Here is a 27696-nt window from a genome sequence, read left to right on the forward strand (position 1 = left end):
AGGAAGAAAACCAGAAGTGCAACAAGGTAAACAGAGAAACACAAGCCAGAGATAGTAGCAAGATGACAAAGCGAGGCACACTGAGGACTAAGGGTCTTATTACATAGAGCAATTTTTTATGATTAACGACTAACGATAAACAATCGCAAATGAGATTATTTATCGTTAACTTGAAATCGTTCACCATATTACACAGAACGATGGTTGTTAGTTAGGATCGTTACTACGATCGTTATTGCGATCGTTACTATAATCGTTTGTTCCCTCTGATCCCAGCAAAACAATGAACAATGTGCAATTACACTGAACGATTAGTGAAAAAATGCGGAACTTGAGCGAACGAATGTGTTATTACAGCGAACGATTAGTGAACGATTAACGATAATTTTAGGTTCAGTTGTAAATCAACGATCAACGACATACGAACGATTTTTCGATCGTTGCCTGCAATTACACTGAACAATTATCGTTTAAATTCGAACAATATAACGATTTTTCACACGATAATCGTCCCATGTAATAGGGCCCTAATCGAGACACAGAACCAAAAGACAAAGACTGGTAAAAAAAAGGCCAGGGTCAGGAAACCTGATCTAAAGTATGCTATGGTGTGGGCTAGACACGTTATATCTAATGATGACAATCTACCTAAAGGACAGCTGCCAAGAACTTTATTAGTAGTGAGTGATAACAGGGAAGCCTTGGTTTCACCATTTAGGTACAGCAGGACCCTCTGGAGGAGGCAGAGGAGCTTGTCTTGGAATTACAAACTCTTTTCTGCACATAGCACTAGCTAAGCTCCACCTTCATTTCCACCTTGCCTATGTGTTTCTGATACTACCGATGGATTGAGCCTAAAAATAGACAGCAATCTGCAAATTCAGTGGAAGCCAGATCCTTACTGAATGAAACTTTAATCACATTTTAGGGGGCAGGAAAGCAACATTTTTAGAAAGAGTAATTTTAAGATTCTTTCATGATTATTCCTGCTATCAGATGCAGAAAAGTAGTGTAGGCTGTAAAAAGTTAGGCTGGATTCACATGCTCTCTATATATGGTTTGTAATGGCCCTATTCCACAGGCCGTCTAGAGCAGTGCTTCTCAAACTGTGAGGCGGGCCTCACCACTGAGGAGCCCCCTAGTTGTTGGTGAGGCCCAGCTGGGGAGCCAGTTTTCACAAAAGTAACTATGATCTGCACTGTCCTTTTGCTGTTTGCAAAAATCTCCATTTTAGCAACAATATTATTAATTTATTTTGTACTTGCGTTATTAGTATATATAGCTTGGGAGATGGGTAAAAGCTAGCCCTAGCATTATTCTCAGCTTTTAAATGGACTTCCACCACAGATAGGGAGACCCAGGCATCCTCTTGGTCAGTCTGGTGAGGCCCAGGCATTGCCTTGGTCTGTTATTATTATCATCCGAATACGGCCGATAATCGTTCCTTGGAATAGGGCCTTAGGGCCCTATTTCACCGGACGATTATCGTTTGCATAATCGTTAAAGATTAACGATCTCAAACGACCGCTATTGCGAAAGACCTGAAAACGTTCACTCATTTCCATGGAATGATAATCATTACTTATGATCGTAATTGCAATCGTTTTTCTTTGCTATTTGTTCGCTATTGCGTTCGTATCTATTGTGAACGACCGAACATTGTCTTATTCAATGCGAACGATTTGCGAACGTTTTGAGAACGAGCAACAATAAAAATAGGTCCAGGTCTTATAAAGCAATCAATGATTTCTCGTTCGGTCGTTAATCGTTAACTGCATTTCAACCGAACGATTATCGTTTAGATTCGAACGATTTAACGATAATCTGAACGATAATCGTCCGGTGGAAAAGGGCCCTTAAGCAGAGGGTATTACAAGGCCCGATCAATAATGTAAACAAGCGTCGGTCTGCTATATTGGAGCTCATTTACTGAGCGAGCCTATTACACGGTTTGACCATTGTGCAGCAAGGGCTGCATGGATGTTGAAAGCGAGTACTGCAGAGTCGGCCTTTGAAATGACTGTTGTCTTTATTACACGTGGTGATTATCTGTCGAATTGGCCTGATTCAACAGATTATAGCTCTGTGTAACAAGGCCCAGACTGTTAAGTCATGGACTGATCAGTTCCACTCTTACAGAAGTCCCTGCATTATAATTCATTATATTGCAGTGAGTTCTGAAACACTAAGGGTGCCTTTACACACACTGGATCTGCAGCGGATTTCACGTTTGTTTGTGTGATTTTGTTGTCAGCACATTCAACTTTGTACCAAACAAAGTATTCAATGAGAATATTTTAGTCATTCAGATCTAGGATGTGTTATTTGAATGTTCTTTTTATTTTTTTGAGCAGTGTAGTTTACACCACCTATAACATGGCTTGAAGTCTGCCAGATTTAGATGCACGTTTGGTGCAAATTAGGCCACACTCCCTTTTTTGCATTAGACACACTCTTTTTTGTATGAGGTGGAAAAGTGTCTAAAATAATATAACAAATATGGAGAAAAGTCCAGTGCGCCACTTTTTCCAACCAGAATTGTGATGGAGACACAATTTGGCTGAAAATTTAATTTCCTTTAAAGTCAATGGATTGTGGGAGTCTCAGGGGGGTCTGGAAGCTCCCATTTACATTAGGTCATGGGTGGATACTAACCAATATAGCTTTCACTTTTAGGCCTTGTTCTCACTATGTATTTTTTTTTTTATTAAACAACGGCCATTGTTGCAGGTTTGTAACAACAGCCATTGTTTAATGACAGCGGCCGATTGCAATAACTCCTGTGTGGCTGCACAGAAAACTGCTATTTCTATTTTGTGTGGCTGCTATTCAGCAAAAAGTGACTGCATGAAATAGACTGTGCACACAATGTAAAGTACGGCTCTGGTCGTACTTTACATTGTGTGCTATGGCTAATTGAAGTGTGGCACACCCAAATGTGCCCGCATTCCAATTTTGTTGAAGTGGTGTTTACCCGGCCAATACTGCACTAGCGGCCGTTTTGTGCACTAGCGGCTGTTTTGTGACACGGCTGTGTCACAGAACGGACGCTTTTTTGCCATTCTGAACTCGGCTTTATATTGTTTCTGTGAGTGTCTTACACCTTGAGATGATGTAATTTCAAGATATACATAAATAAAGAATTGTCTTTATGTAGATGACCAGCTTTTACAATATTATTACAGTTTAGTGGAAATATACTTCCCACTTTCTTCTGAGAAGTTATTACATTTATATTTTTAGTTTTGCAATGTATTTATTCGTTACTTCTGCAATATTTGCTAAAAAAAAAACCATACCATGAGAACATTTTAATAAATCCTCCCATATCCATCACCACAATGGACCGGACTGATAGGACTGATCAATCCCCTCTCTCTATTTATTAAACCTTGCATGATCAATTGTAGTTTGAGAAGAAAGACATCCTAGTGGATCTGTGCTTCTTTCCCAAGGTTTTTGTAATGAGGGATGTATTTGTCAGGGCAGACAGACTGAGAATAATCACAATAACAGAATGAGGGAGGCAGGAGACACAAGGGGGCTACTGGGGCTATTGTACTACTAGCCTGGGATCCCAGCTCGAAATAGCAGGTCAGACAGCCCACTAGCTCATTAAGGATTTGCAGCTTTCTTTTGAATGCTTCTAAAAACTGAATGGAGAGGGGGGAGGGAGAGAACAGAAATAAAGAAAGAGAGCCAGAGCATGGGGAACAGGAGACAAAGTACAAGAGAGGCAGAAGAAAGGCTTGGGAGTGTGTGAAAGGCTGAGTGTGTATGGGTGTGTATACAGTGCTGATGTAAGGAACCGTGAACATGCAACAAGCAAACTTAGACTGAAGAATCAGAAAATAAAGAAGGAAAACTGGAAGCTTGGTTGTGGAGACAGATATGAGTTAGGTGAATGGGGCAAAACTGGGAGGGTTGATTGATCATTAATTGCAAACAAAGAAACCCATAGGCTTGAAAGATTTGTCCTCGGGGGAGGAGGAGGGGTACTGAGAGAAGTGTTTTGCAAGAAGACTGAACAACCCCCTCTACTCTCATCCCCCCTCCTCCCTCTTTCTTTGGAGATTCCGCCCAACACCCAGTTGCAAGGGATACACAGCTCAGGGGACTATTACTAGGAATTGGCCCAGGACTGTGAGAGGGAGGGTGCTACATAGAGAAAGGGTGAACTGAAGGTGAGCGAAAGTTTTTCGAAACAGAAACAGGCTGGATGAGAGTGTTAAAAGGAGAGAAAAGAGAGAAGGCTAAGAAAGTGTAATTAGAAAGAAGGATATTTGGAAATATAGTAGAGCGAGTATATAGTAGGATAATCAAGATCACCAAGATTACCTATGTTGACGGTGGACAACTGACAGGTGTCTAAAAGATGGAAGATCAACATTACTGGCGATGGAAGATGTGTCCCTCTCATATGTTCTTAAAGGCCAGAATATGAGTAAGAAGAAGGAACTGTAAATTGCAACAAAAGATCCCTAAATTGGAACTCTATTTCTATAGCACAGTTCCCCATTCACTGAAAAGGCACCACTGCAACAAGGATGATGCTTGATAGAGGAGCAGTGCTGGTCTGGGAATGGCAGGACAAACCTTCCCTGTGGAAACCCTACAGCCCACAGGTGGCCCATTACATTGAGCAGGTAATAAGGAACAACCCAAAGGCCTCTTCCGTGAGTCTAGGGGAAGCAGATGCAAACCTGACCCCATACATCCTGGATCTAATCTCAATGAACCAGTTCCGCCTAGATACTGGTAAGTGATCAATAATTGTAATGTAGTTGCATGCTCTATTGAGACATCAGCAGGTGCTGACCTGACAGGTGCATTGAGGAAAGTGTTTTCCTATAGACAGTGAGGGTGCATTCACAGGTACCTTGTTTGCTCTGGATTTGACGCTGCGGATCTGGTGTTGCAGATTTAATGTTAAGTAATTAAATGATTGATGACAGCATCAGATTTGTAGCACAAATCTACAGAAAACATGGTTTTTGTGAATGCACCCTCAGGCTGAGTTTTCACATAGCAGCTGATAGAATTTTTTTATGCATTTCTTGGCTGTATTAGTTACTGTATGAGAAAACACCTGCTGTTTGCCCAAAATATAAACAGGTTTGCAGCATGGAAAAAAGGGTGTTCTCACACACAGCACTGGCAGACACAGCTAGCACTTGCAATTTTGATACTTGCAGACAGGACGTGACCTTGATCTTTTAAATACTTGCAAGTCCAGTTGCATCTTGCAGTTATTGGTGATTTGCAAGTATAGCCATGGCCATTAGTGCTTACAATTTGGTAACATTAGGTACCATTCAGCTGTTTTAAACAGACCATATGTTGATTTGCCTATAGCACAGGATGAATTTGTGGCACAAATGTGACCTCAAGTATTTACTATGCTATCAACAGACAAAAAGTACACATAACATGTACAGTATGTACAATACGAGGGTGCATGTTTCTGACCAATGAGGTAAAATGTATAAGATTTCTGAGATGTTGGGTTTTTTTTGTGTTTTTTATTCATGATCAGAGATTAGGTTGAAATGTAAATGCCTAAAGTGTCTGGACACCATTGTTGAGGCCTTGTGTGTGGATCTTAGGGTGACTTTACACAGAGATTTATCTGACAGATTTTTGAAGCAAAAGCCAGGAACAGACTATAAACTGAGAACAGGCCATAAAGGAAAAATTGAGATTCCTCCTCTTTTCAAATCCATTCCTGGCTTTGGCTTCAAAAATCACTCAGCTAAATCTCTCTGTATAAACGCACTCTTGGTTTCCTCCCTGTATAGTCCACATAAATCAGCCAAACCCACTGATTTTGTTGGGGCTGGAGACAAATCAAATTTTTAATCTATAATTTGCCAAGTCCTTTGTTTATGCAGGTGATAAGAGGCTGCCTGGGATGTCTATTAGCATTTTATTGTCCTCTCCCTAATGAAAACACATATGCATTGAGAATGCATATATGGATGACAGTTGGAAGAAATAGCCATTGACATATATCTGATGTATGGGCTGTATATTAGTCTATATGGACAAGCCAGCACTGCATCCAGCGCTAAGACTCTTTTGTTTAGGACATTATTTTCTGTTTATCTATGTGAAGCTAAAAAAATCTTTACAACCTTCTGATCTGAGCAGCAGAAGTATAGCTCTACCCTTTATGGCATTGGTGATTGATTGATTCATAATGTTTTTACAAAGACCAAACATAAGTGTGAAAAACAAATCAAATAAAGTAAACCCCTGTTGTGCTACTCATTTGGTGCTAGAGATTGTTAATGCAGATGACCTATTAACAAGAAAATATTTTTGTTTACTGGTAAATGTTGTGAGTAACAACAACCCAAAGTCTTAAGTAAACAAATCACCCCCTGAAATGTGGGACATTTCTCAGCCGCTTGTTAAAGGTTTGCTTTGTGCCTCCTCTAAGCAGCAGATGGGCCAACTATTGAGAAATATGGGAGAAATTGCTGTACTTCCTGCTATATTCACTTTGTCTACTGATGAATTTTGTACTGTTCTCAATTAGACATGCTGACATGAATCACAAGCTATCATAGTGAGGAAATTGTTCTGGAGAACTTATTTTTGGATGGATGGAAAATGAAGTGATGTTGGTGGAAACAATGTGACAGTGTCCTGCTGATGTGTGTAGAGAGGCATTACAGGGGAACTAAACAACGGACTATTAACTGAGTTTTCTTCAACAAAATCACATTTCTTTTAAGGCATTAGGGTAATTCTTACACAGGACAATTATGGCCTGATCATTGACACCAATGGCTGCCTCAAGCCATGCAGGGGGAACATAATGTGCCTTGTGTCTTGTGAAAGTTCCTGTGATGTCTCAACATTGATTACCGTAGGGCTACCTTAGGGCTAGGTCTACACAGAGACTTTTCCTCGCATTTCATGTTGTTGTTGACCTGTATGCAATCTTGGTAGTGCTAATCTTGGTAGTATACCTAGCCTACACTGATTAGTATTATTATTATTAGTAGTATTATTATTAGTACTACTACTACTAATATTACTACCACTTCAATGATGATGATAATAATATTAATAATAATCATATTTCTAAGTGCCATAGGTTACAGAGTACTGTTGATGTGCTGGGGGTTAAAACACATAACATAGCACAGTGTATTAAATTACACAGAGCAGCAGGGATGTAGGTGTTATTTTCTCCTTCCTTGGAACAAGTAAGGCTAAGTTCACACTGCGTTTTTGCATCCATCTTTGAACGTTTCATTTTAACATACAGAAAAACGAGGGCAACCACATTTTTGTGCACGTAAAACATAAAAAGGATCGGTTTCAATCCTTTTTTATTATATAGTAAGTCAATGAAAAACGGATCCTGTGTCCGTTTTTATCATCGGTTTTTGCATCCAATTTTTCCATAAAAAAGATCTGTTAAATGGACAGTAGAAACGCAGTGTCAACCTTGTCTTATGAACCCTTGTTTATTGTCTTACTGACACTTGTATCATGACACAACATTGCAAGTTAATCATAAGAATTACTAATGGTCTATACTTTCATAAACGGTCTATACTTTCATACTAATAGCAGCGCATGCATGGTCCCAAGACATGTTGTGGACAGGTCTCAGTACATTGCTATATATTATGTACCATTATTAGTAATAAGTTTTATACCTTTTGGGTGTGTTCACATGTACAGGATCCCCAGCCGATTTCATAGCAATGTAACTAAATAACTGAACACAGCATCAAACCTGCCGCTGATCCTGTATAACTGAATGCATGCTTTCAGTGTAAGCAATCGGCAGTGTTTCTCACAAAGGTTGATCAAAACTTGTTGGTGTGGCACAAACAAAATTGTGTTTAAACTGACCATTATTTTTGTTTGTGAACAATTGAGCATACCCATGTATAAAGTAAATAATAATAATTCTATATCTCCAATGTCCTGTAGTGTTTGGTATCTATCTCCGCCAACACCCCCCCCCCCCCCCCATCCACACACCAAGAATCATCTGTTAGAGAGATTAATCTCCTTCCCTGTAGAGAATCTCAGATTTCACCCAGATAGAGAAACTTTCACACAACCTGACACCCAGTCTTAGAATCCAGAGGCCCATTAGTGTGGAGAGATGCTCTGCATGTCTCTCTCTAGTGGGTGACATGTTCAGATGCATTTAAAATGTGTGGACATAGTGTTGTTCATTTTAATGGTGGGAGAATTGGGGGAAATGAGAGGATGAGCAGCCAAAGATCTCAGCAGGAAGTCCTTGTGTTTCTGGCATTATCTGTCTCTTTCTATGTATGGGGTCAGGTCGGGGGTCTCAGACAGAACAGCTGTGCCTTTGTTAAGGACTAGTCCTCAAGCTCTGAGCTCCCAAAGCTACAAGCCAGCTGTGTATTATTGATCACACTACAACACAACCCTAAACATAACCCTAAAACTACCTTTTTCTTTTGTCTCAACATAACACAATTAAGGTTCATATTTCTTGAAGTAACTAGATACATTTGACCACATAACACTTACTGTCGTTAATAACACAAAAGCCTCATGTTACCATTTTTTTTACAGGGAAAGTTTATTTATTTATTGTAAAAAGAAGAAAAGCCAAAGGCAAAATAATCTGAAGTATGACTGGATTTTTAGTTGCTTCCTATAAAAACCAAAAGGAAAAAAATGCCTATTTTATTGACCTCATATATTGAAAATGCACAGTTCCATTGACTGGGAGTACTCCATATCACACAGTGGTCTTGTGACATTTAATAGGAAAGAGCCATGGCTAGACTTCCCCTCAGTTGGGGCAAAAATTCAGTTTGCACCATATCTTACACAGTACTCTGACCAAGGCCTATTGATATCCCCTCCCCAGCTGTGCCACTGAATTTAGAACACAGGACCCAAAGTGTGTATCCATAGATGGATGGACTTTTTCATGTTTTTTTTTTTCAAGATGTCTGAAAGATCACATCAATGTGTGTGGATTTCATCAACAGTATAAAATCTAAAAGATTGATAGACATCTGACAAAGGAGGGAAAGAATAATCAAAGTAACATTCATCCAGTCTACTTATTGTTACAAGCAGGATTACAATGAAAGGTGGCAGCAGAATATAGATCAAATGGAATCAGGCTATCTAGAGTAGAGCGCAGCTCAATAGAGAGCCCCCTTGCTCAATAACAATAGTATAGGTCATAGAGCATGCTTAGAGAACTCTCCCAAGAAAGACAGTAGGGTCTCTTGTGCCCATGTCCACGGGGCTTGCTGTAGAGCAAATATCTAAAAAGCAAGTAAGAACAACTAAGACAACATGGCTATACTGTACTAAAATAACATTTAAATAATAAAACTCCAAACAAAAGATACAAAACAGAAAAAAATATCATGCTTTGTATCTGTCTCTAATGAGTAAAAAAAATCTTGGTGATACATAATAACCTAGTTAATAAGGTTGAAAAAGTATAACTACAGTATAACTAGGGATGAGCGGACCGGCCGAACTATCGGCCTGAACCTGAACTATCGGCTTCGGATTCCCGCTGTCTGCCCGCTCCATGGAGAGGGTGGATACAGCCTGAGGACCGCCTGGAAAACTGGGATACAGCCATAGCCATAGGTTCGCTCTTCTCTAAGTATAACCCTTATATGTTAGGCAGATGCCAACAGCCCAACCACAGGGAGAGAAATTCCTTCCTAACTTCAAAAAAGCAATCAGGATATATGCCTAGATCAACGTTCTATCACATGTAATCTAATGCCCTTAACTTAAAGGGGTAGTGCGGCGCTGAACATGTATTCACAAAATAACACACATTACAAAGTTATACAACTTTGTAATGTGTGTTATGTAAGTGAATGGCCCCCTTCCCTGTGTTCCCCCCCACCCACCCTAGACCCGGAAATGTGGTGCATTATACTTTACCGCATTCGTGTCATCCCCCGGCCGCCATCTGACAATGACGTCATCTTCGGGAGGCCGGCCCTAATGCCTGTATAACTTTGTAATGTGTGTTATTTTGTGAATAAATGTTTAGCGCCGCACTACCGCTTTAAGGAGGTACTCCGGGCTGGGGTTATTTTTAGTTTATGGCCAAAAAAGGGGTTGATATAGAGGCCGACGGTCACTTACCTCCCCGGTTCCAGCACCAGGTCCCGAATTGCGCCGCTCCGTTTTCCCGTCCCGCTGCCGCTTCCTGGTCTGAGCTGCAGCTTGAGATCTGACGTCTCAAGGCAGCTCAGCCATTCAGCCACCAAGACGGGACCCCGCTATGACCGCTGAATGGCTGAGCTGCCTTGAGACTTCAGATCTGAAGCCGCAGCACAGACCAGGAAGCGGCAGCGAGATGAGAGAACGGAGTGGCGCGATCCAGGACCCGGCGCTGGAACCAGGGAGCTAAGTGACCAGCGGCCTCTATATGCACCCCTTCCCCAGCCATACAATAAAAATAACCCCAGCCCAGAGTACCCCTTTAAGTAAATTACCAGCTTTCAATGTTGTATGACAAACTATTGCCAAAGGTGTATTGAACAACTATTACTTAAAGGGGTATACTTAACTGGGAAAGTTATACCATATTCATAGGATATGCCATAAGAGGCCCTTACTGCAAAAACAGTTTGTATACCTCCCATAAATATTAAAGGAGGTTACACAAATTCTTTCCGTTGTTTTGGGCTTCCTATCACCTCCACCAGCCATGAAAAAGACAGAGGAAGACGGGGAGCCTTCGATTGGAAGATAGGCACTGGTCCCACAGGTGGGACCCACATCTAGGGAAAGCTTATAACATGTTCTGTGGATATGCTTTAAAGGGAATGTACCATCAGGCTTGGGCTGAAGCACTGGAGGTAGGCCAAGCCACCTCCAGTGGGCGGAACCCCTCGCCCCTCTATGATACGGTTCCATTGGTTCTAATGGAGCCATATTATAGAGGGGAGGGGGTTTCCTCCCACCGGGAGTGGGCCGGGGGTCGGCCTGATGGTACATTCCCTTTAAGTGTCCCAGATGGGTACACCCCATTAAGTGTATATGCCAGACAAGCTTCACAAGGTCATATTATAATTAAGATTGGAAATTACGAGTACTGATATGAAAATAGAAAAACAAATTTAAGGGTCTTATTAGACAAAGCAATTATTAGCGATTAACTAGAAAGGATCGTAAACGAGAATGTGTATCGTTAACCTGGAATTGTTCACCATATTACACAAAACGATGTGTAATGTTGTTACTACGATCCTTTATTCCATCTGATCCCAGCAAAATATTGAACGATGTGGAATTACACTTAACAATGATTTTACGGTGAGATCAACTTGCCTGCAATTACACGATTATCATTTAAATTCGAACGCTATAACGATTTTTCACACGAAAGTTTCCTTAAACACCTAAAGCATGATGACATACAGAGAGTAAACTGTAAACTGGATGGCAATCAGACTATATTTTTATGAAGTCAAAGTTCATTGTAGGTGGGACAGAAATGCTCCAGCTGTTCCTCTGAGCAATAAAACCATTTGCAGTTGTTAGCTAGACAAATATCTGTCACCCTAGTGTTCATCACTGTATGTCAGCCTGGATCCAGATCTCTCCCTCATTAGACATTAATTAGAAGGTGGGGAAGTTTGACCCTCAGGCTCTGGTCGCTGGGGGGATAAAATGGAATTTTGGTGGGGAGGGGTGGACCAGCTGGGCTATGAAAAGGAGAAAGACAGATGCCCTGAGAGCAAAAAGATAGTCAAGGAGGGGGTTGATGGAGGTTGTGAGTGCACAGGAGAGCGAAAGATTTATTCACAGACAATAAGAAAGAGAATTAATAATGTCCTGGGAAAAAGGACTTTTCTCACAGTCCTGAAGTGCCCCTAACTGTTGCTCCCTGTCATAGTGACACTCCCCTGGTACAAACCAGACGGGAGTCTCCTTTCAGCTAAAACCTTGTTAGATGACCATCATATTACCTCATTGGGAAACACAACCTTTACAATTGTTGCATTATACAAAGCATTTTGACTCAACACCTGTTGTATAAAGGCAGTAACACCAGCATTGTGCACTTTACAGTTTCCATCTTGGTGCTTATCTTTTCAGTTCTCTTTCCTGAATTCTCTTTCCAAATCAAGAACTTAAACAATTCTTAGTGAGCACAATATCCCTTTTATTCCATTTTTATTATAGGGAGACAGCAAAAGTTTTTATTTTCTCTTTGTTACAACCCAATTCACCTGCATGACAATTACTGGTTTTAAAAAGGAATATAGCACAAAAGCTTGCCTTTCTGAAGGGTTACTGAAGCATTTGCTGTTAACGTTCCTCTATCTAGTTGACCAGCAATTCGATTGTTATGTATGTTTGTTCATTTTTCTTTTTGGTTATAAAGCTAAATCAAATAATGGATTTATGGGTAATTTGTAGAGATGAGCGAACCGGGTTTGGGTTCGAGTCAATCCGAACCCGAACGTTCGGTATTTGATTAGCTGGGGCTGCAGAACTTGCATAAAGCTCTAAGGTTGTCTGGAAAACCTGGATACAGCCAATGACTATATCTATGTTTTCCAGATAGCCTTAGGGCTTTATCCAAGTTCAGCAGCCACCGCTAATCAAATGCCGAAAGTTCGGGTTCGGATCGACTCGAGCATGCTCGAGGTTCGCTCATCTCTAGTAATTTGTATAAGTCAAAATACATAGCTAATGAATATATCAGGTCCCATCACAGTCACATAACGTCATTATGGACAGAAAATTATGAAGATTCATCTCAACACCAGGTTGTTAAGCATTTTTTTCAATTTAGAGGAGGAGCTAATAGGTTTCCTGACTGTGTATTGCACACACCACTATAGCAGGGCTCCATATCTTTTTGGTACTCATCTAATAATGATAACCAATAAATTCACCTTTTTTGTGGCCAAGAGCTGTCCACAGTTTTGTTAACCATTCATATAGAAATGACTTGTTACCCTGACCCTGTGGTGTATAATGCCCGTAAGAGGCCAGACTGGTGGCCTGTACTGCATACCGGCCACATAGCATCAGATTTCACTTCAATCTGTGATTTAACTAATTCATAAGTATAACAATGAGGAAGGAGAGTTGGAAGTATTCCAGTGAGTAAAAATTTTAAATGCCTGATTCCAGGGGTCCGAATTTTGGGGTCCCCCATGATCTTGAGATCACAGTACAACACTCCATATAAAATGAATGGCATGCATGCTTACACACAGCTTCATTCAGCTGGGAAAGTTGGATGCCCGTGCTTAATACAGATGAGGTTTCAGGAACTATCGTTAATAGACCAAATTATTACCTGCACTGTGAAAATAAAAACACCAGTCTTGTCAACAGTCTTAGACAAGTCTATCAGTCAGTTGAATGGTGTCTTGCATATAGGTTTCATTCTTACCAGCGCTATGAAATTCCATCTGATTTTTAGTTACTATGGATATCAGCATACAGTAATATTTTTCAAACATTAATAAACCCCTTGGGATTCATCAGTTACCATTCTGATGGAATATCTGACTGATCTGTCACAATTTCTTGTAAAAAAAGCCAGTTGTGAAATATATATGTTAAAGGTTATGTTTGTTGGCGCCTAATTCACACCCTCTGACTATTAACTAAATTGTAAAACAAAATATAAACCCACATATCAGAGGAACAGAAGGGCATATCAAAAAATTGTAACAAGATGTGTAAGACGGACATCCTAAGATATTTAGTGATAGTATCATTATTTTAGGTTAACAGGTCATTTTGTTCCCAAAAAAGGATGGCTTGGGGCAAAGCTTTGTCACACAACATGGAAGCTATATAAATGATCTAAGCTTGATCTTAGTTACCATAATGGGGTCGAGGGATGGGCATGGGATGAGTCTAAACATGAAGTCATGTTCCAGAGGTCCCGCTGATGAAAAGCACCACGGAATTGGGTAGGAGCTGGACTGTGTAATATAGCTCATAGGCCTCATCCACACATCAGTTTTTTCTGTCCATAAATAAGGATACTGATTTCTAAACAGAGAAAGGAACCATTGATTCAATGTGGTAATCCACATATCTGTTTTAAGAACAGATCCATTTTTGGCCATCTAGCAAAAAAGTGGGACCTGCACTTATATGGTCTGTTTTTGCATAACAGAGGCTTTGATAGAAGTTAATGGGGCAGTTTTAAACAGAAGAGAAAGGGATGCACCATCTGCATGCTGTCCTTTTTTAATGGAAGCATTGCCAGCAAGCCCTGGGCATTCCCCTCTCTGTTAGCTTCCTATCTGTTTTTGCATATCTGCAAAACTGATGCCATGGGGATGGTTTCTCTAGTACATGACTGATCCTGATTTCTGAGGCCCCAGAAAGTGTAGATAAGGCCTTGGGTAAAAGAAGTTAGTAGGGTGCAAAACATGACACTCAGCTATAAGATATGCCATTACATATGCAAATAGTTACTACTCCTGTGGCTCTCTTTTCATGTAACCATTAGTTCCAGCATTAGTAGAATATGTTGGCCCTATTGTGGCTTGCCATGTGACACTTTACAATTATCAACACTATATAAAATATATCCATTGTAACATGCAGTAAATGAATGAAAATGAATTAAAAAAAAGTAAAATCTACCAGTAAGTGATGGAATAGTGCAGCAGCATATAGCTTATTTACAATGGTTTTGGGGGGAAGCTTGTATTTAACATTTTGGTAGTGGGGAAAAAAAGAAGATAGAAAGCTAAGTAAACACTAAAAAATAAGCCTTCTATAGAATTGCATGTGTGTTTCACTGAACAAAAAAGTAATTGATAAACTCTGCACATAAATATGCTTTAAATGTCACCACAAGTCAGGTAATTGTAACCCAGGCCCTTGAATAACAATTGAGGTTTAACTCTGCTAAAGAAGAATGTGTTTTCTTTCTCTCTGATGTTCCTCATGAAAGGAAACCCCACAACTTGCAGAGCAAATGATGTGAGCCTTTCTTGTAGTGCTGCAAGCTTCTTAGACAAAGAGGGGATAGATCTTTTCAAATAGGGAGGGTCGTCAGCTACAGTTCTCAAGCCCTTTCAGAATATTACTATGTGGAAGCAGACAGTAGTGAATAAAGCTAGGGTAACTCATGCTGAACAATAGGTCATGATATTATAAAAAAAATCTACTTATGGTTATTAAATACTATGTACTATAAGGCTATGTTCACACTACGTATATGAGCCCGGCCGTAGTTGGTACGCAGCCGTACATGTGTGGCTGAAAGTACGGCTATGGGAAAAATAGACATGCGGCCGGATGCGTACGAACCGCGAACATACGCCGTAGTACAGTTATGCTTCCCTAGCTTGTTTCGAAGCGATCTGAGGCAGTCATTTACTTGGAAATCTTCGCCCAGCCCAGTAAACCACACAGAACCTTTTGGATCGAAAAATCAAGTTCAATTTGGCTGAAATAAGTACTTCGTACGGGACCGCATGGAAATCCACGGCCGTGAGTTGGAACATTTCCGTCCTCAAACAATGGTTGTGTTAGATTTTCACGGTATTTTACAATCCGCCCGTTAGTTCATACGTAGTGTGCATTGTGCGGCCGTATATCGAACTCATCAACCTCAAAACTACGTGCGTATATTCGCGGTTCGCATTACGGCCGGAAAGATACGTAGTGTGAACATAGCTTTAAGAAAGAAAAGAGACTGAACAAATAAGTGTAGAATGAAGGTTATGGTGTGATGGGATCAAAAACTATAAAGTACAGCATAGTTTTCTTAAAGGGGTTATCCAGCGCTACAAAAACATGGCCACTTTTCCCCTTACTGTTGTCTCCAGTTCAGGTGCAGTTTGCAATTAAGATCCATTTACTTCAATGGAACTGAGTTTCAAAACCCCACCCAATCTGGAGACAACAGTAGGGGGAAAGTGGCCATGTTTTTGTAGCGCTGGATAACCCCTTAAACCATTACATCTATCACGAATGTCAAAAACGTGATTTATTTCAGATCATATAGGGTTAGAAAAATATATTTTTTTTCTCCTGTGCTCAATTTAGGTAGGATATGTCAAGTCCCTGCGACAGTTTTCTGGCATCAACAAACTACACATTTTTGCATCCTTTCATGTTTGCTACTTTTGTCATGGTGGCCTTTTTCACACCAGTATGATACAGTGCGCAATTACATATCTGCATTGTACCCATTGATTTCTATGGCCCCACCATGCACAAATCTGTATTTGTGAGGGTCCTAATAGATGGCACAATCAATAATATAAATGCTGATCTGCTAGATCAGCCCTCATTTACTGAGCCTATTACAAGGCTCGATATTTAGCACGGGCTGCACGGACATTGTTACTAATGTCCATGCAGCCCTTTCCCTAAATGTATACATTACCTCTCCACGCCCCTGGTGTTCTTCTGCCCTCTGCTTGCTTCCCAGAGCTGCCGCTGTAGCTTCAGAGCAGGTCTCTGAGTTGACAGGCCAATCAGCTAATCACTGTCTAGGACCACCGTGGCCAGTGATAGGCTGAGCGGCCTGTCAGTTTAGAGACCCGCTCTAAAGCTACAGCGGCGGCTTCAGGAAGAAAGAAGAGGGCAGAAGAACACCGGAAATGTGGAGAGGTCATTTATACAGGTTTTTTTTTACAGTAATCAGCCATCGGCCGTGCATCGCTATTACATTTAGTGATGCACAGTTGGGGTTTTTAGGTCAGGATGAAAAGACGTTGACAGTATATAGATATGAACAAAATTACGAATATTCATAATGTATTACATTTGTAACTATGATCGCAGTAACGACTTTTCATAGCTGGGAAACTCTTTGAACTGCCATGGCACTGTAGTGGCAGAGTCACGCGTCATTACAGTGCCGCAGCGATGCAAAGAGTTTCGCCGCTGCTGGCATGATATTGATAAATCATGCCGGGAAGGGAAGCAATCCATTGCGTGCATTCACTGTCCATAGGTCCACAAAATCTATGGATGCGTCAATGCAACACTAGAGAGCTGGTGCCTCTAGATCCTGCAGATTTTGGTCTGTGGCACACAGACTGCTGTACATTTATCACCAGGCTTTGTAGTCCCCATGCGTTCCTTCTTCCTCAAAAAACAGACAATGTATAATAACATACACATATACAAACTGTGTGTGACACACACATTTATAACATACAGTGCACATCAGTGCCTGCTGTCCCGAATGTTTTGTCCCCCAGCACCTACTACAGGTCGGCACTGAGTGATCTCACTGACTCTTGAGTACACTCTGCTACTGGGGCCCAGGACAGTCAGAGTCAGTGTGTGCTGGTACAAGGCAGGGAGGGGGTAAGCTTCCGGGCCCACACACAGTACCTGTAGGACTTGCTCACTTGAGGATCCTCAGGGCCCGACATTTGTCTCTTTCACTCTGCTACATCATGCTCCTCCCTGCCTGCATAGGGCAGCATTTTGAAGGTATCTGCCTCTGCATTACTATGCATACCTCCCAACTTTTGCAAAGAGCAAAGAGGGACATGTGCGCCGCGGTCCCCATAGCCACGCTCGCATAGCGACCCTCCATAGCCACGCCCCCATAGCGACCCTCCATAGCCACACCCCCATAGCAACCCTCCATAGCCACTCCCCTACAGTCACCACATGCTGCTGACTGAATAGTGCCCGATATAGTATCCAATCCCCCCTAAAATGCCCTATATAGTATCCAATCCCCCATTATAGTGCCCCACATAGTATCCAATCCCCCCAATAGTGCCACACATAGTATCCAATCCCCCTATATAGTGCCACACATAGTAGCCAATCCCCCATATAGTGCCCCACATAGTAGCCAATGCCCCCATATAGTGCCCCACATAGTAGCCAATGCCCCCATATAGTGCCCCACATAGTAGCCAATCCCCCCATATAGTGCCCCACATAGTAGCCAATCCCCCCATATAGTGCCCCACATAGTAGCCAATCCCATATAGTGCCCCACATAGTAGCCAATCCCCCATAGAGTGCCCCACATAGTAGCCAATGCCCCATATAGTGCCCCACATAGTAGCCAATCCCCCCATATAGTGCCCCACATAGTAGCCAATCCCCATATAGTGCCCCACATAGTAGCCAATCCCCCATAGAGTGCCCCACATAGTAGCCAATGCCCCATATAGTGCCCCACATAGTAGCCAATGCCCCATATATGCCCCACATAGTAGCCAATCCCCATATAGTGCCCCACATAGTAGCCAATCCCCCATAGAGTGCCCCACATAGAAGCCGATGCCCCATATAGTGCCCCACATAGTAGCCAATCCCCCATAGAGTGCCCCACATAGTAGCCAATCCCCCATATAGCGCCCCACATAGTAGCCAATGCCCCATATAGTGCCCCACATAGTAGCCAATCCCCCCATATAGTGCCCCACATAGTATCCAATCCCCCCATACAGTAGCCAATCCCCCCATATAGTGCCCAACATAGTAGCCAATCCCCCATATAGCACCCCACATAGTAGCCAATCCCCCATATAGCGCCCCACATAGTAGCCCATCCCCCCATTTGTGTGGCCCGACCAGAAAAACAATAAACCGGTAACTCACCAGTCTGCCGGTCCCAGCTGCTCCTCTCCCGGCAGAGCGCGCACCCCCCTCATCCTCCGGGCGGGCAGCGGGGTACAGAGACACTGACTGTGCCGGAAGTAATTCATGACAGAGGCTGCAGGTCACTTCCAGCACAGTCAGTGTCTGTATACCCCGCTGCCCGCCCCGGAGGATGACAGGAGTGCGTGCTCTGCCGGGAGAGGAGCTGCTGGGACCGGCGGACAGCTGAGTTACTGGTTTATTGTTTTTTTGGTGGGGCCACATATAATGCGGGACACTGGGTGCCGTTCCGGGACCACGGGACAGCACCCCGAGAACGGGACTGTCCCGCGGAATCAGGGACGGTTGGGAGCTATGACTATGTATGTATGTATGTATGTATGTATGAGCCCAGTAATTGCCTCTGTGCTCCTTACCCTCGGCATGAAGTGAAGTTCCTGAGCAGGTCAGTGTAATCTTTGCCTCTCATCAGGGCTGCTGCAGCTGCTGCTGCTGAACATTTACTGTGTGCAGGGAGCTGTAGTGACCTGTGGCAGCTGCTCTGCTGTCCTGCTCTCACCAGGGCCGTCTTACCCATTGGGCAGGGTAGGCGGCTGCCCGGGGGCCCTTGCGTCCTAGGGGGCCCCTGCCCTCTGTGACATACCTATATTTTTTGTTTTATAAGACGCACTTATAAAACTAAGTGCGTCCTATAAAGCGAAGACGGCTCCCAAGCAGTGCTGAGCACCGCAAGGAAGCCGTCCTGCCCGCCCCCTCTATTGCTGCTCACTATGCATATGCATAGTGAGCGGCCCTGAGCGACCCCCTCCGCCCGCCCGCCCCTTCTATTGCCGCTCAGCTGACAGCCGATTAGAAGCCCAGGAAAGTGCAATGAGCAGCACTTTCCTGGGCTTCTGATTGACTCAGCTGAGTGGCGATAGAAGGGGCGGGCGGTCCCGGAACTCACCCGTCCGCCGGCCCCAGCAGCTGATGTCTCCCGTCAGCGCGCACTCCCGTCATCCTCTGGGCACAGGCAGCGGGGTACAGAGATGCTGCCTGTGTCCTGGATGTGTCGTGCAGCCGGACACTTCCGGCACAAGCAGTCTCTCTGTACCCTGCTGCCTGTGCCCGGAGGATGACGGGAGTGCACGCTCTGCCGGGAGAGGAGCTGCTGGGGCCACCGGACAGGTGAGTAACTGGTTTGTTGTTTTGAGGGGAACTGTCTACTATGGGGGGCACTGTCTAATATGGGGGGCACTGGCTACTATGTGGGGGCACTGGCTACTATGGGGGGCACTGGCTACTATGTGGGGACATTGGCTACTATGTGGGGGCACTGGCTACTATGTGGGGGAACTGGCTACTATGGGGGGCACTGGCTACTATGGGGGGGCACTGGCTACTATGGGGGGCACTGGCCACTATGGGGGCACTGGCCACTATGGGGGCACTGGCTACTATGGGGGGCACTGGCTACTATGGGGGCACTGGCTACTATGGGGGGCACTGGCTACTATGGGGGTACTGGCTACTATGTGGGGGCACTGGCTACTATGGGGGGCACTGGCTACTATGGGGGGCACTGGCTACTATGGGGGGCACTGGCTATTATGGGGAGCACTGGCTACTATGGGGGGCACTGGCTACTATGGGGGCACTGGCTACTATGGGGGTATTGCTACTATGGGGGGCACTATATGGGGGGATTGGCTACTATGGGGGGCACTATATGGGGGGATTGGCTACTATAGGGGGCACTATATGCAAAGATGTGGGGGATTTGATGGCGGTGGTTGGGGGGGGGGTGCAATTCGCACCTCTGCCCAGGGGCCCATAATGCTGTTAAGACGGCCCTGGCTCTCACATCAGGGTCTTTCCATGAACTACTGGATCAATCATATTTCTTTATTGTAAGTTATGTGTCCCTGGGGCAGCAGACAAGTAGATTCCGGGCAGAGAGAGGGAGAAGGTCACAGAGTCCTAGTAAAAGTCTGACCAGGTCTCCCCTAAGGTCATCAGAAGCTCCTAATGAAATCTCCAACCTTCAGCACACATCCATAATTCTTGGCATTGGAGTTCATACTGTATAGGTACTATATATGACTGCATCCTGTTAAACAGGGTTTCAGATGTAAAAGGTTGTGTACTGTCAGCATCTATTTACTTCCTGTAGACCAGTCATGTCAAAATCTGGTGCGTGGTGCCATTATTTTTGGCCCGCCATGCAATTCAGAGTTTTAATTACATCTGGCCCACCATGGCTACTATATGAGACTATGGGGAGGGCTGGCTACTACATGAGACTATGGGGGAGGGCTGGTTACTATATGAGATTGTTGGGGAGGGCTGGCTACTATATAAGAGACTATTGGGGAGTGCTGGCTACTATATAAGAGACTATGGGGAGGTCTGGCTACTATATGAGACTATGGGGGAGGGCTGGCTACTATATGAGACTATAGGGGAGGGCTGGCTACTATATAAGACTATTGGGAGGGCTGGATACTATATGAGACTATTGGGGAGGGCTGGTTATATGGAAAACTTGGGGGGCTGGCTACTATATAAGAGACTATGGGGAGGGCTAGCTACTATATGAGACTATTGGGGAGGGCTGGCTACTATTTGGGCACTATTGGAAGGGCTGGCTAATATGTGGGGCAATTTTGGGGGATTGGCTATTATATGAGTTGAGGTGTAATCATGTCATAGCAATTTATCATGTCATTTATTATTATTATTATTATTATTATTATTATTATTATTATTATTATTATTTATAAAGCACACTTAATTTCCAGAGCGCTATACAGGCAACAAACAAGAACATTACAAGATCCAAACACATTACATGAAGGCAGATGGCAGACTGATACATGGGGAAGACGACTCTGCCCGCGAGGGCTTACAATCTATAAATTTTTCACAGGGCTGGAAGATGTAAACCACTGACAGTGCCAGGAACAACGCACACTACTTTGACAGTGCCAGGACCGCCACATTCGTGCTTCAATAATTATTAAGGTTGGCCCGCAACCTTGTCCAATTTTTTAATTTTGACACACTCTGTATTTGAGTTTGACACCCCTGCTGTAGACAGTTTATGATGCTACTTTTAGTTTTGCATTGAGTGGCTCTGTAGGTTTCAGAACTACACCCCACATTATACTCTGGCAGTTCATAATTAAAGTTATAGTTTTGCAACCTGTGTGTTTGAGGGGCCTTTTGCATCAAGGCTCACAAGCCTTTAGATACACCTGCCTAGGATCCTCCAACTAGAACAGCTGCAAACAGTTCAATACCCAGAATTAACTGACAATCTGCAGCCCTCAGGATATGCTGGGAGTTGTAGTACATATGAACAATTGATAACTTCAGGCACTGTAGAAGAATTTATTGCTGGATGGTTGTAACCCACACATTGCAGCCACCAGGATCCTCTACACATCCATCACTTCCCCTTTTTATGTTACTGCCATATTTTAAAAGTTTGTCCTCCTTGCAACTACAACTCCCAGCATTCCCTGAGAACTTTAGAAGTGTCCTACCAGGGTACAGCATCTACATGGTAGGTCTTCCTACCAGGGAATAACGGCTACAAAGGGGGAGTGGGGGGGGCTTACTACAAAGAAACAATGGCTACCTGGGGGGGTTATTACCAATGGTTATATGTGGAAGCATTACAGAGCAGCCCCCAGCCATATTTATAGGCCCTGTCAGGCTGTTACATAACCTATATATGTCTGGGGGCAAATATTACAGGCCTGCAGTAATGCGGAGCCACAGAAGTGACACTCAGTCTGCAGTTGTACTGACCAGCTCTGTGGGTCAGCATTATATACATATGTATTCGCTCTAGCAGTGAGACTGTCTTTGTTGCTTATAGCAACCATTCAAAGCTCAGCTTTCATTTCATATAGGACTCTATAAAAATAAAAGCTGAGCTCCGATCGGCTGCTATGGGCAACAAAGACAGTCCTACTGCTAGTCTGTTTTCTTAAATAAAAGTTTGAATAAAAAGTGATGAAAAAGATGGAGGCCTTACAGTATAGGAACAATAAAAAGAACACGTCAGACATAAAACACATTGGTTTGTGTTTAACTTCTCACTGAACAAATGTAACACACAGGGCCTGTGCCCCGGATGTTTTAGTACCCTAGCAACGCCCCTGGTGCACACAATATACATATATGACATATGCAGTGTTCACATGACACACATGTACACACAACTTACACATTTATACATACCTTTTATGAAGAGTAGTGTGCACGGAGCTGCAGTTCTATAGCTGATGGATGTGGTGGCATGCAGGGAGCTGCACTGTGTCTGCACACATACCCTGCCCTCCCTTTCTGTCCCGACAGATGCTGCAAACCTGGAAGCAGAGGAGGCTTGCTAGAGCCTTGTCAATGTGCTGCAAACATTGAAGCTTCTCTTAGCTGTGAGGAGGGGGGATTTTTAAGGTAGAACAGACAGCCTGAACTTTGTCCAGCAGCAAATGTTAACCTTTGCTTCTGGCTGAGGTTCATGCTGTCTGATCAACCTTAAATCCCCCATCCCCCTAGCTCAGAGAAGTTCCGGGTGTAGGGACCAAAAGTAAAGGCCCTATTCCACGGGCCCACTGGCCCGCTATTCCACACGGCAGCAGCAAGCGGGTGAGTTGGGGGAGGGCCGGGGGGAGCTGCGTGCTGCTGCCTGGGTGATCGCTAGATCCTCCGGGCAGCCCATAGCATACAGAAGCGTCTGCTGCTACCGCTCCTGTTTCACGGAGCGACGGCAGCAGATTGTTGCAGTATCAGTCGTTTGTTTTTGAACATGTTGAAAAACAAACAACTGCAACGATCAGCCGACATGAACAATGTTGGCTGATCGTTGCCTTCTATTCCACGGGACGATTATCGGCCATAACAGCCGGTATCGGCCGAATACCGCCGATAATCCGTTCCGTGGAATAGGGCCTTAAGGGCAGGGGATGTGTGCAGACACTGGCACAGTGTCTGCAGCTGCAGGGGGCCCCATTGGAGATGGGGACCCAGGGAAATTGCCCTGTTTGCCCCCACCTTCTCCTAATGCTGGCCCTGCACACAGCACAAACAAGAACTGCCCAGCTGCCACACACAGATGCGCAGATAGGGAATAGGAAAGGTGTTGGGGGGGGAGCATTCTCTGACACTTACCGTTTGCAGCAGCCTGCATCCATAGGTCTGAGTGACCCTTGAATGCAAGTAGCTGTACTTAACACACGATGAGGTGACAAGGGGTTGCCCAGCCGGGCTAATGTATTGATTTAATTACCATTATTACGGGCTTTCTTTTTGCTTATTATGAGGGGAGGGGCTATGTCATATTTTTTAAAACCTTTAAAACTTTTTTTACACTGTCCAAGTCCCTCTAGAGGACTATTACATACAATCATTGGATTCCATATATACGGTTTAATACTATGTCATTCCCTCCATTAGAAAATTGGACCACAGGAAGGTAAGTAAAAGGGCTCAGGTCGCAGCAGTCTGCTTTTAATGGTAAGGACCCGGCTGCCAATAACGGCCAGTCCTACATTCTATGAAGCAAGCTCAGCCCCTCAGCTCGCTTTATAGAGCCCCTCAGCACATCATGGCGTTTCCAGAACATCATTTTGCGGAAAGGGGTTATTGTATTTGCCAAAATATTTATCTTGACAAGCCTTACAATAAAAACTATGTTAGTTGAGAAGGGAATAATCCTTTAGGGTACAAACACACACACCGTATACGCAGCAGATCTGCAGCAGATTTGATGGTGCAGATTTGATGCTGTGTTCAGTTATTTAGATCTAATCTGCTGCGTATCGCAGCAGAAAATACGCTGCGTATATGGTGTGTGTGTTTGTACCCTTAGCTGATGTACTCTACAATGTACAAATCAAAAGTAGAAATCTATCTCTGGGCCGATTCCGTGCAGGAGCCCCATTCTGATCCTATAGGGCTCATGCACAGAACCACCCTGCATGGTCATATCCATGGATATCCAAACTTCCGGCAGCAGAATCGACCACACACTGATCGGGTCAGTGTACAGCATGACAGTTACACTTTAAGGGAAAGCACAGAAGTTACGTCAACTTTTTTTTTTTTGTATCAGTGCTTAGATGTCTTTGTCCATTACCATTAACCATTTTCAGTTTTCTGTAAAAAAAATCACTGCAGCTTATGCAAGGAGCATAGATGAGATTGTTTGTGTCACATTGTAATCCAAGGTGTTATCACATACTTTGCCTAGGGCAGCGGAGTAAATACTGCATTGGTGAGGAATCCCATCACTTATGCTGTCAGTTTAAAACCGTAAATTACAAATCATGAGATTCTCCACTGATATCTGGGATTAACCATTCTCAAGGGTTTCCCAGTGTATTGTCATGCAAACAATTTAAATTGCTAAGTAATTTTCTTAGCTAATGGTGGATGGACATGATTGTCACACAAACATATCATGAAAAAAATGCTGTCAATATTTGTCCTGTCAGAATGATTGATCACCAAGCTTTTTAGGTAGGCAGAGTCAAGACAGCACTTTACTAGAACAGACAAACACCAATATGAAGAGAAACACACACACACACACACACACACACACACACACACACACACACAGACTATGATCTCATTCAAACATTTTAAAGTCCTTCATAAACTTGTAAAATACTCAAAACCCAGACCTTAGCAACATTACACTATTTTTGCTACAGACATTAGTACTTAAAGGGGTAGTCCACCCAAAAAAAATTTCTTTCAAATCAACTGGTGCCATAAAGTGCCAGAGATTTGTAATTCACTTCTATTAAAAAATCTTAAGTCTTCCAGTACTTATCAGCTGCTGTGTGTCCAGCAGGAAGTGGTGTTTTCTTTCCTGTCTGACCCAGTGCTCTCTGTTGCCTCCTGTGTCCATGTCAGGAACTGTCCAAAGCAGGAGCAAATCCCCATAGAAAACCTCTCCTGCTCTCCAGACTGGAAATAATACAACTTCCTGTTGGGCATACAACAGCTGATAAGTACTGGAAGGCTTGAGATTTTTTAATAGAAGTAAATTACAAATCTCTGGCACTTCATGGTAGCAGTTGATTTGAAAGAAAATTTTTTTTGGTGGACTACCCCTTTAAATAACAGAATAACTTCAAACTGCAATAGATTTCAAAGAACCATTGTAACATGTATCTCTGGACTATAAAGATCATACACATTGCATACTGTGGTCTCTCTTTTTTTTTAATGTTCTGTTAATACATGATGCTTGCTTTGGCAAAAACAGATCTTGGTTTGTGTTGGGTTTGCTCTAAGCCACCAAATATAGAAGAATCTGCAAAAAATATTTACTAAGTCAAAAAGAGAAGGAAGAAAAACAAAATGCGATCATTGTAATGGGGGACTGGGAGACTTTAACTTCCTAAAAACTTCTTAAATGATATAGGTTTCTGTCTATGACTACAGATACTGTGTGTTTGTGTGTAGGGGCACTACACCACTTTGCCTTCCCACCGAAGATGCGGCCTAATGAATCTGTTCTTAAGACAGATAAATATTCATTTGGCGCTGTAATTGGTGGTGCCAGACTTGCTATACATAAGTAAAAAAAAAAAAAAAAAAGCTGGACTATCTCTGAAATGGTGCAGCAGATTTTAAAAAGGACACTGCTGATCAGCCAGTACTACACAATTCCTACAGTTACAGTAAGTTCAAGGTTGGTGATAGATTCAATTTAAAAATAAAGTGGACACAATGCTGAACCTTTGGATAAAACAACTGGGGACCATTAGTAGGAATCATTTACCATCACTCTCTGGAGACAGTTTTTACTATAACTACAGACCAGATTTTATAAACCTATGGACCTTAATCTACCCATCAGAGGTATGGGGGACAGGGTCTCATTAGGTGATGGCTGATTAACCCTTAGGGGACACAGCTAGTTTTGGTGTTTATGACATGGCCAAATTTTCCAAATATGACATGTGTCACTTTATATATTAATAACTCTGGAATGCTTTTACTGATCCTTGTGGTTCCAAGATTGTTTTTTCGTGACATGTTCTACTTTATGTTAGTGGTACATTTGGGCCGATACCTTTAAACTCTAAAATATTGTGAAAAAATGAAAAAAATTGCATTTCTCTAAATTTGAAAGTCTCTGCCATTAAGGAAGATAGTTCTACCACAAAGGATATTGATTAATTCATATCTATAGCATGTCTACTTTATGTTGGCAGCATTTAGTGAACATGTTTTAACTTTTTTAGGATTTTAGAGGCCGTAATAGTTTAGTAGCAATTTTTAAAATTTTTGTGTAAACTTAAACTCAGAATTTTTTAGGGATCAGTTCAGTTTTGAAGCATATTCTAGAGGCCTGTATACAAGAAACCCCCATAATTCACCCCATTTTGAACTCTTCACCCTTTGAAGTATTCAAATTGACATTTAAAACTGTTTTTAACCCTTTAGGCATTTCACAGGAATAACTGCAAAATAAGTGTGAAAAGTAAAAATTTCCATTTTCTTTGTAGACATTCCAATTCAATCCTATTTTTTTCCATACCAAACCAGCTATAAAAAGTAAAATGCTATAAAACTTTTATCCCTCTGAATCTGCAGTTTTTATAAATACCCCATTTGTGGACGTAAAGTGTTGTGCAGGCGCACAACATGGCTCAGAAGAGAAGGAGCACCCTTTAAATTTTGGAGTGTGGATTTGGCTGGAATAAATGTAGGTGACCATGTTACAGTTACAGAGCCCCCCTAGTGCCAAGACAGTGGAAATCCCCCACAAGTGACCCCATTTTGAAAACTTCACCCCATAAGGAAAGTAACAAGGGGTACAGTGGGCATTTGGACCCTACAGGTTTTTTAGTTTTCTGCAAAAGTGGGCCGTGAAAAAAAAAAATACCCTTTTTTCACACTTATACATTGGTGAAACCCCAAATTTTTCAAATTTCAAAACACTTGGAGGAGAAAAAGCCCACCGATATTTGTAAAACAATTTCTCCTGAGCACAGAAATACCCCATTAGTGAACATAAAGTATTGTATGGGCGCACAACAGGGCTCAGAAGAGAAGGAGCACCTCTGTCTGTGTGTGCTCTCCTGCTCTAGCAGTAAATGCACGGACATTTAC

General features: G+C 42.8%; 1 protein-coding gene across 1 annotated transcript in view; it reads left to right on the forward strand.

Annotated features, from left to right (window-relative positions):
- Positions 1-4141: 4141 nt before the first annotated feature.
- Positions 4142-27696, forward strand: part of DTX4 (deltex E3 ubiquitin ligase 4) — a 49101-nt gene continuing 25546 nt past the window's right edge. The window contains exon 1 of the mRNA XM_069979245.1: positions 4142-4758. Coding sequence (XP_069835346.1) covers positions 4548-4758 — 211 coding nt within the window. The 5' untranslated portion in view covers positions 4142-4547. The remainder of the gene's footprint in view (positions 4759-27696) is intronic.

The sequence above is a fragment of the Dendropsophus ebraccatus genome, chromosome 8 (genome assembly GCF_027789765.1).
Source record: "Dendropsophus ebraccatus isolate aDenEbr1 chromosome 8, aDenEbr1.pat, whole genome shotgun sequence".
In the NCBI taxonomy this organism is placed as follows: Eukaryota; Metazoa; Chordata; class Amphibia; order Anura; family Hylidae; genus Dendropsophus; species Dendropsophus ebraccatus.